This window comes from Micropterus dolomieu, linkage group LG12 (genome assembly GCF_021292245.1).
Source record: "Micropterus dolomieu isolate WLL.071019.BEF.003 ecotype Adirondacks linkage group LG12, ASM2129224v1, whole genome shotgun sequence".
Taxonomy (NCBI): domain Eukaryota; kingdom Metazoa; phylum Chordata; class Actinopteri; order Centrarchiformes; family Centrarchidae; genus Micropterus; species Micropterus dolomieu.
In genome coordinates, this window is record NC_060161.1 from 5,127,232 (window position 1) to 5,137,937 (window position 10,706).

Genomic DNA, 10,706 nt, shown 5'->3' on the forward strand with positions numbered 1-10,706 from the left:
TTTCTCCAGAACCTTAGAGAGAAATGGAAGGTTAGATATAGGTCTATAGTTGGCTAAAACATCCGGATCAAGTTTGGGCTTTTTCAGAAGAGGTTTAATTACAGCTAGTTTAAAGTACTGTGGTACATAGCCTGTTGATAAAGATAGATTGATCATATCTAGTATAGAAGTGCTGACTAAGGGTAAAACATCTTTAAGCAGCCTAGTCGGGATGGGGTCTAAGAGGCAGGTTGATGGTTTAGATGAAGAAATTATTGAAGTTAGTTGGTAAAGATTGAGGGAAGCAAAACAGTCTAAACATGTATCTGGTTCTACAGCTGTTTCTAAGGTTCCTGAGTTAAGAGATAAGTTGGTGCCAGTTGAGGGCAGGTCTTGGTGAATTTTGTTTCTAATAGTTAGAATTTTATCATTAAAGAAGCTCATGAAGTCGTATCTACTGAGTGCTATGGGAATACTTGGCTCAATAGAGCTGTGACTCTCTGGCAGCCTGGCTACAGTGCTGAAAAGAAACCTGGGGTTGTTCCTATTTTCCTCTATTAATGACGAGTAGTACGCTGCTCTGGCATTACGGAGGGCCTTCCTATAAGTTTTAAGACTATCGAGTTTCAGTATTATACCATGGAGCTAACCGTCTTTGTTTTAGTATTTTCTTTTTTAGAGGGGCTACAAAGTCGAGTGTCATTCGCAGCGAGCCTGCAGCACAACAAGATGATCGATTTGGGAGGGACTGAAATTAGCATACGAGTCCTCCGTTACTTTGTGACTTGATAATGAATTTAGAGCTGATGGAATCGCATCCTTAAATTTAGCTACAGCACTATCAGACAGACATCTTGTATAGAAATTATTCCAGCATCCTTTGTACTATGCTCCATCGCACCATGTGCATGTGTACATGTATGTGTATGTACCTGTATATCACATCCACCTCTGACATGGACATAATAATGATAATAATTTTACTCCTGTATCCTTTGCACTCTGCTCACTGCACTATTTGTCAATATGTCTTTATTGTTTGTTTATAGTGTGTATATTTTTGTTCTCTATACTGTAGCCATTGAAAGCCTCTTTTGTCTGAGAGGTTGCAGCCACTGAGCCTGAGAATAAGAGTAGGAAAGAAATGAATAGTAGTAAGATTTCTCTCTTTCCCGATCAAAAGATAGCAGACTATTTAAAATGTCAAATAAATCCAACTTCCTCTGTACTTACAGAGCTTTGTTGGAGGCTTTGACCACTGGCAGCAGCCTCAGAAGAGCCTCCTCTGAAGCAGAGTACTTCTTCAGGTAAAACACGTCCAGATCTTTTTCTGATGACAGTAAGATGAAGACCAGAGCTGACCACTGAGCAGGAGAGAGTTTATCTGTGGAGAGACTTCCTGAACTCAGGGACTGTTGGATCTCCTCCACTAGATAACGCTCATTGAGTTCATTCAGACAGTGGAACAGATTGATGCTTTGCTCTGCAGAGAGATTTTCCTCCAACTTCTCCTTGATGTACTGGACTGTTTCCTGAATGGTCTGTGAGCTACTTTCTGACTGTTTTAGCAGGCCTCGTAGGAGAGTCTGATTGGTCTGCAGTGACAGTCCCAGGAGGAAGCGGAGGAACAAGTCCAGGTGTCCATTTGGACTCTGTAAGGCCTTGTCCACAGCACTCTGGTAGAGATGTTTTAGATCCTGTTTATGTTTAAATAATTTAAACCAGGAGGTTGATTGTTTTTCTGACAGCAGATTGACACCAGAGTTGGTGAAGGTCAGACGGACATGAAGAGCAGCCAGAAACTCCTGAACAGTTAGATGGACGAAGCTAAACATCTTGTCATCCTCCTTCCTCTTCCCACGTTCCTCTTTAAAGATCTCTGTGAACACTCCTGAGCACACCGAGGCCCCGTGGACATCTATGCCGCTCTCTTTTAGATCTTTCTCGTAGAAAATCGGGTTGCCCTTTTCCAGCTGGTGGAAAGACAGTTTTGCTAATGACTTAAGGTACTGAATGCACTTTTTTGGGCCGTATTTTGTTTTTGTCTGATCAATCTGAAACACCAGGAATTCTGCATACATCTCAGTCAGGGTCTTGGGCAGCTCTCTACCCTCTCTGGTCTTCAACACATCCTCCAGAACTGTAGCAGTGATCCAGCAGAAGACTGGGATGTGGCACATGATGTGGAGGCTTCGTGATGTCTTGATGTGGGAGATGATGCTGCTGGCCTGCTCCTCATCTCTGAATCTCTTCCTGAAGTACTCCTCCTTCTGTGGGTCAGTGAACCCTCTGACCTCTGTCACTATATTAACAAAATCAGAATGGATCTGATTGGCTGCTGCAGGTCGTGTGGTTATCCAGAGGCGAGCAGAGGGCAGCAGGTTCCTCTTGATGAGGTTTGTCAGCAGCTTCTCCACTGAGGTGGACTCTGTAACATCGAAGTTAACTGCCTGGTTTTTACTGGTAGAGCAGTCTAGTTGAAGGCGGCTCTCATCCAGTCCATCCAAAACAAACAGAAGTTTGAATTTACTTTTGTCATAGTTGGTGTTTCCCGATGACTGCAGAGTTGTAAAGATGTGATTAAGAGCTTCTTCCTTGATGCATCTGGTCTCTGTAATACAACGATGAATCAGTTCTGCCAAACACAATTTTTCTTCCTTCCATAGATTCAGCTGGCGGAAGGTGAAGGGGAATACCAGATGCACATCTTGATTGGCTCTTCCTTCAGCCCAGTCCAACACAAACTTGTGCACAAGAAATGTTTTGCCAATTCCTGCAATTCCATTGGTCAGCACAGTTCGTATGGGTTTATAACTCCCAGAGGGGGGTTTGAAGATGTCACTGGGTTTAAGTGGTTTCTCTGTTTCAGCTGGCTTCACCACAGCCTCAATCTGCCTGACCTCATGCTGTATGTTGATATGTATGGCAGCCCCAGCTGTGATGTACAGCTCTGTGAAGATTTCATCCAGAAGCTGCTCATCCTTCTTCTGAGCCCACCCCTCTTGTGCACACATAAACTTATCCTGGAGGTTTGACTGAAGTAAGTGTTTGTAATGTGAGATGGGTTGTGGCTCTGGTTCTGGAACAATCACATCTGTGTTACATAAATAGAAAAATCATAGAATTAGGCTGCATGTCTACAGTAAAAGCTTTTATTTTGCTAAAGGTTTGTTTCTGAAGAGAAACTAAGAAGAATTTGGAACTTGTATTCAGAGATATGTAGTTGCTAAGTTAACGTTTAGGTTTGAACCCATCCTTCTCTTTTGTACACCTACACATACCTATCACATTTAAGTGCAAGCATTTTAGATATGGCCATTCTTTTGTTTGAAAAGTTACATAATAGTAAAATAGTAAAAATACATAGTATTTCTTAAAATAAATCAGGTTGTCCACCACTCTTTTTGTCACAATGTCCATCAGTGGACAGTACGTCAAGCCGTTCAAACATTTTTGACTATCCAGAATTAACATTACAGATCAAATGTGTCATGGTGACTAGTCCAAATTTTTATTCCAGATATCTTTAATGTTATCAAAATGACAGCTAGAGATTTCTGTAATTGACTTTGAACTTGTCAATACTGAATTATTCTGTAAGTTTTCATAGCTTCCTGGGCCTTTGTTAAGAAGTTAATGTAATGCTTACTTAATTACTCTAAGACCTTTAAGTAATAATGTCTCACACAGAAAGTAAAAACTTCACTTTGTCCTTCAGGGCTTCCGTACATACCAGAGAATCCAGCAGCTTACCTTCACACTGAGAGGAGGAAGGTCCTCTGTTCTCTCCAACATCACTGACCTCCACTGACACACACACACAAAGACAGAGAGAGACATCAATTAATTATTGTTTTATGTTTTTGTTTATTAATACACACACACACACACACACACACACACACAGTTAGTGTTTCATTTATTTATTTTATTTTAATTAGGGCCCGAGCACGACCGTGCGAGGTCCCTATTGAATTTGCTAAGATTATATATATATATATATAATTTTTTTATTTTTTTTTTATTTTTTTGCAAAGTAAGCTCCATTGTCAGGGCCTAAACATACTCGAAAACTCACCAAACTTTGCAAACATGTCAGAACAGGTGAAATTTTTTTTTGTATTTTATGGGTTTCGCGCATGGGCGTGGCAAAATGACTCGCTAGCGCCACCTAGAAAATTGGAAAAGATTATCCCCTCGTTCACGTTCAACCTACATGTACGAAATTTTCTGGGGACATTTATCATATCAAGACGCACAAAAAAGCCTCAAGAACCCATAGCCTAAAGTCAACAGGAAGTCGGCCATTTTGAATTTTACGGCCATTTTTGAATGATTTACACACTTCGTACTTTAACGAACTCCTCCTAGGGATTTAGTCGGATCGACGTCAAATTTGTGCTGTGCCTTCTAAAGGCATTGACGATGAAAAGTTGTGCTATTTGCGAGTTTTCATCAATGGGCGTGTCTGTGGCGTCGATGATTCGCCATGAAAGAGGAAGTTGTTGTAACTTCAGTGTACATGCTCACATCTGCACCAAACTGTACATGTAGGATGAGAGTCCCGCCCTGAACACATGTACATGCCGACATTCACAGACAGTCATAGCGCCACCTGCTGGCAACAGAAAGTGACCTTTAACGAAGCAGCCCCCGCCGCACGTTTCACCTACGTGCACGAATTTTCTGTGGTACGTGTATCTTGTCCAGACGCACAAAAAAGCCTCTTGGAGCGATGCCCTAAAATCAACAGGAAGTCGGCCATTTTGAATTTTACGTCATTGAAGCATTGAAGATGAAAAGTTGTGCTATCTGTGAGTTTTCGTCAATGGGTGTGTCCATGGCGTGGCGTCAAAGATCAACTCTTCGCCATGACACAGGAAGTTGTTGTAACTTCAGTGTACATGCTCACATCTGAAACAAACTTTACGTGCTTGATAACTCTCCCACCCCGCAGACATCTACACACCAATACAGATTTATATTCATAGCGGCAAGTGCTATGTAGCTCCACATAGGGGACACAGGAAGTGACATATAACACCTTCATGCGGCGTCGGAACCGCGTAGCAAATTCATAGCCGCACCGGCAGAGCTCCAGAATGTGCAACGCGGCCGGCTCACGCACGGACGCGCTACAAGTGCGAGGGCCCGCCCAACGCTGCTTGCAGCTTTAATTTTATTTATAATATATATTTATTTTTGTAACACACACACACGCGCTTTGATTACTTTATGCTTTAATTACCTGTTTAATGAAATGTATGGGGTTGATTGTTCTTATGTAGTTTGTATGATGCTTTAGCAATATTGTTGTTACACATTCATGCCAATAAAGCTATTTTGAATTTGAGAGATAGCGAGACAGATTATATTTGCAGTTTGACTTATTACTTATTATAACTTCAGGTTTAGCTGCTTCTGAATGGACAGATGAACTTCGAACAGGTCAGAGTTAGTTATATACAGTATATATTTCCTCTTAGCGTCTATTACATCAAGTCCATCAATATATCAACCTCATGTCCACAACTGCATTCATCAGTCATTAGGACATCTCATTGGTTATTTACTCAAGACATAAAAACACATCAAGTAAACCATCCACATTACTCAGTGAAATTAATATCTCCCAGTTTCTCAAACCAAGGAGAAAATAAAGGAGAATTAAATCAGGCCATTCATCATAACCATTTCTCATAATAACGAGATCGGACCTCAACTTTTACTCTTTGGTGAATGTAATGAGGTTCTGTACTGAGAGACCCAGTTCCTTTACAAGTATGAATGAAAATACGAATGTAAAAATGTTGACTGACCTTCTGGTCCTGAGCTGGTGTCTGGCAGACTCTGCACCAGGTCGTTCCTGGATATCTTCTCTAAAACCTTCATGGTCACCTCCAGAGCTCCATGAGGTTTATAGGCGTTCACCATCAGGTCCACTGTTTTCAACCTGTCTGCCTTTTCCAGATCGCACTCTTTGATGGTCTGGTAGTCTCCCAGGAAGTCACGCTGCTTCAGATACCATTTGAACTTTGTAAATTCCTCCTCTCTTAAATCCTCCAGAGTGTTCAAAAGGTCCTCTGCAGTCATCATGGTTCCCTGCTAAAATCAGGCAGTACTGTCCACCTGAAGGAAAACTGTAACACAAATGTATCAGAGCAGCAACAGGAGCTCTGATTGGCATATTTGTAAAACTAGGTAGCAACTTGGGAGTCCAAAAAAGCTCACTGTAGACAGTCAAAAATTGGTTACCCAAGTTACATCTTGGTAGGCTTCAAGACCAACTAAGGAACAACTCACAAATATCTTATAGCCCTCGATCTCCTCCTACTTTAGGTGCCATGGTAAGATTTCCACTCCAAAATCTTCTTCCTGATTAGTTTTCTATTCCTGAATTCTCTACCAGGTTTTTTTCCATCGTTTATTCTGGAACTTTCTATCTGTAATATTTTGCACCATCCAGGTACTGTTTTTAAATCACTTTTTCATTCTTATTATTATTCACAGATCTTTTGCCAAACTGTGTAATTTCCTTGATATGCTTAAGCATTTACTGTTGGCTTTAACAGCGTTTATACTTGTGGACAGTTTACTTTAATCTAAGACAGAATACATTTGACAAAGATTAAAGCATTTTCTAGTTCCACAGTTCCTGCAAATCAAGCACTTAATGTTTCAAAATCGAACACTCTGTTATAAGTTTCAACAGATGGTTTTCAGTGGTCACATGTTGATGGACTTCCTGGTACCTTTCAACACGTGGACTCCCTCTCCTCTGTATTATTCACAAACTCTCCAAGCCTTTTGCTTATGTGTACCGTTAGGGTGGTGGTGACAGTGGATAAGACACATGTCTTTAATCCCACCAATGCTCGCACCTGGCCTCTTATCTACTTCACTAAGGAATGCATGCTCATCACGAGAGACTCATAATACAGGGAGAAAAAAAAGCATACAAAGAGAGTGGCTTAAACCTTTAAACACATCATAACCCAATATATACACATTAAGACATTACGTATAGTGTTTCTTGTATAGAAAGAGTGTCCATCAGAGTGGTTTAAACAAAAGCGGCTAAGAATGTACTATATAGTAACTATCCTGTAGATAGTAAATAATACACAACACAACATTATTTCTTAGATTAATGTAAGTGTTATGGGTTGCATAGTTATTGCTAACTTGACCGCAGAGCCCTACGCATGCAAAAACAACACTAAAGGGTACCCAGAGTGTTAAAAAGCAACGCCAACAACACCTGACCAAGAATGAGAATGTGTTTTGGAATTTTGGCTGTCACCATCTAGACTTTTGGGTGCCAGAAGCAGGCTAGGACTAACAATCTGGCAATTCTGCCACCAGCAATGTGGGGAAAAGGAAAAAAGTGGAGTGGGAAGGTTCAGAGAGAAAAATAACAACTATCTCGAGGCTGATGCTGCAAAATGTTGATTAGTCACCAATGTCAGTGCCAGTAAAATGTAAGCCAGCTGCAGTGATAATTAGCCCGACTGATATGGGATTTTAAGTCTGATGCCAATATTCATTCATCATTTATAACATCATAACATTGCCCCTTATATGTTTTTGGTGATCTTTTACATAATATATCGGATATCACAAATTTCCGTTCCATTGTACTGTACTATTGTATTCTTGTGATTCTGTTTTTCCCTTGTGTTTTGGCCTGCCTGTGTCTCATCTGCTCCCCCTGCTCGTGTTCTCCCTCTCTCTCTCTCTCTCCTGAGCCCAGCTGACGATCCGCACCTGCACCTCGTCAGCCACCTCCTCTGCCTGCCACACCTGCCAGCAATCAACTCCATCCCTGCCAGTATTTCGACCCCAGTTCTCCACACAATCTCTGCTTGATCGTCATCGCTCCTAACCTGGTGCCCTTGTGTAACCTGCAACATCTGTTTCCCTGTTCTTAGTTTTCCCTGTGTCTAACCCTGTCCGTCTGTCTCTTTGCCTTTCCCCAGGTTCACTCACCCTTGTCCTCCGTCGAGTCAGCTGGGCTCGCCCACCTGCCCTCTCCCCTCGGACTTCCGCCACGGCGTCCTCCCGGCTCTCCCTCGTGCCTCGCCACTCAGCCGGCCACCACACTCCTCCACCAACCCCCCTGGTCAGTTCTTTCATGCCTCCTCTCTTCCTCGGTTCCCAGTGTCCCCCTCGGCTCCCTAGTCACTGCCTACTCTCACCTTCTTGCTCCTCAGCCCCCCCGTGCCCGTGTTCCCCGGCGACCACCTCTCCCTCACCGGTGCTCCCATAACCCCTTCTTTACCTCAATAAAATCTGTTTCAACCCGAGCGTTGCTTTTGGGTCCTCATCTGTCCAACACACATAACAATACGGTACTTAATTTGATACCCTGCATAAAATACCAACTGTTGAAGCCATAGTAGTTGATTAGTAGCCTAAAATAATTTTATGGTTATAGACAAGCAAGGAGATCTATTTCTTTTTTTCAAATAACTAATTATTAACTTAATTACTGGATTAGTTTACAACAGCAAAGTCACTATTTAAACTTAATATCTGACATCACAATACGGATGTTTAGAAAGAATAAAAAACTCTGTAAGCATATTCCTCCTCTCTACTGTTAACTGCCTTTAGATAATGTTACCTGGTAGAAGGAGGAGCGGTTGGTTTGTCTCAGCCAGAGTTTTTAACAATGTGCCAGATTTTAAAACTACAGACCAGTCTATGCTCCAAACAATCAACTTTCTATTTAGCTTGTTTTTAACATTTGGCTAGTTGCCAAGCTAACGTTAGCTGTGCTTGTATAAAACATACAGGATGAGAGACTGAGGACAGATGATTAAATGAACCCTACAATGTTTACCTTATAGACAGATGTATAGTCTTTTTATTCGCAAAGGTTTTATTTCACGTATTTACAGTCACGAGCGTAGCTGTCGGCAACTCGAGTAGTTTGGAGCCAACTTAACATCACAGTCCCAACCGCAACGGAGCGTCTCTCTCTGCAGGGCGCTGTGTGTGTGTGTGTGTGTGTGTGTGTGTGTGTATTAATGTAGGAGCCGAAAGAGAGCAGCAGAAGCTGCAGGCCAATGATAAACCAACACCAGGCCGGTTTGATTCCACATTTCAGTGCCATCAATAAAAAAACATTAGTTTTCTTAGTCAAATTGGACTTGACTCTGGAGACATAACGTTACATTATATGACCTGCTAGTCTCGACAGCAGTATCGATAAGCTCAAACCGGACCCAACGTGAGGCCGATGTGCACAGCTGTAGGATTAGCCGGTCGACATGCATATATTCAGTGACCAAGGTTTAGGTTCTAACACTTCTGATGGTTGTGGAAAGGGTAGGGGCTTCGGGGGGCTGTCAACACCTTTATCACAAATGTACCGCTAGCTAGCACTTCCGGTCTGTACGGGACGACCCAGAGCATCTCATAGAGACGCTTCCGGAATCGTCTCATGGAGACACACATCTCACACGTCAAATAACTACGCTTTGTCACTCTTTCTCAGATCATCGGTATATGATACCCTGAGATGAGAACGGGCTGGATTTTCAGGTTTTGAGAACTGGGTCTCGATCCCCATCCCTAAAGAAAACACTGCCTCTCCAAACTTAATGTTAGAGAATATGGGTAAGTGTCTTGTAGAGTGAAATCTGTCTTCTGCTTGTTATTTAGTGCTAGAGGTAAAAGCAGACAGTAGATGGTGAGAAACTCCAGCAAAGACACGGGCTGTAACTTTATGGTCACACCCCACATAGCAAACTGACTCCATACACTACCCGGATCCGATCTGGCCCCTTTCACAAAGTGGCACATCCGGCCGGATCTGATCCGGACCTGTTCAGGAAGTGGCTTACCCGGCCCGGATCTGATCCAGACCCGTTCATAAAGTGGCATCTGGTCAAAACTGGCTAGACCCGTTCATAAAGTGGCATCTGGTCAAAACTGGCTATAGAAATATCTAAAATCTAGCTGACCAACATCTACTGTTCTGTATAAAAGCTTAAATACTTCTTATAACCTTTAAGCCACCCTGCGGTTCTTTAGTTAAATGCCTTTACCGTGAAGAAGCAGAAAATAGGAAATTTGACTTTGTATTAGCAACTTAATACAGCTCTGCTATGGCCGTAAGAGAGCCATCAGTTATCAGCGATGCTACTGTCAGATAAAATAACTGGGGATCTTAAATGCATTGTTTCGTTACACAGATTTTATCCAAAGGTGGACTGCCAGTAAAAATCCTCTATCAGTCAAAAAACGTCTTTACAGATTGTAAATACATTGAATACTATGTATTACTGGACAAATGAAATGCAACCATAAAAATTATCAAAAATATTTTTTATTTAATGAAAACCTCAAGGATTATAACTTTAACATGTTTCAAGACAGGTAGAAACCCTACATACCAAAATACTTTTTTTAAGGTGAATTAACAGTGGGCTGATCTTCCATAAGGATGCTGATAGGGGCACACCTTGAGCTTCTTCCCCTCTGCTGCCAGGTTGAAACACCATATTTTCTGCTTTAGGATATCATCTGTGGCAGCACGGGAGAGATGACTCTTTCTCACACAGCATCTGTAATCACACAAGGAGATTTTCATACAAAATTTCATGAACTCCTATTGCAACCAACAGTTTTTACAAAAGCATACAGGCTGACCACCACATATTGATTTTTCTTTACTAGGCCTATTTAAAATAGCATTTGATTGCAGAGCGTTGTAACGC

The 10,706-nt window shown here is 41.8% G+C and overlaps 1 protein-coding gene across 1 annotated transcript in view; it reads right to left on the minus strand.

Moving 5' to 3' along the window:
* Positions 1 to 10,706, minus strand: part of LOC123980712 (NACHT, LRR and PYD domains-containing protein 12-like) — a gene marked incomplete at its 3' end in the record, with an annotated part of 33,427 nt that overhangs the window by 14,430 nt on the left and 8,291 nt on the right. The window contains exons 10-13 of the mRNA XM_046065229.1: positions 10,451 to 10,553; positions 5,799 to 6,081; positions 3,733 to 3,786; positions 1,213 to 3,073 (exon numbers count right to left, since the gene is read on the minus strand). Of these exons, the coding sequence (XP_045921185.1) occupies positions 1,213 to 3,073; positions 3,733 to 3,786; positions 5,799 to 6,081; positions 10,451 to 10,553 (2,301 nt within the window). The remainder of the gene's footprint in view (positions 1 to 1,212; positions 3,074 to 3,732; positions 3,787 to 5,798; positions 6,082 to 10,450; positions 10,554 to 10,706) is intronic.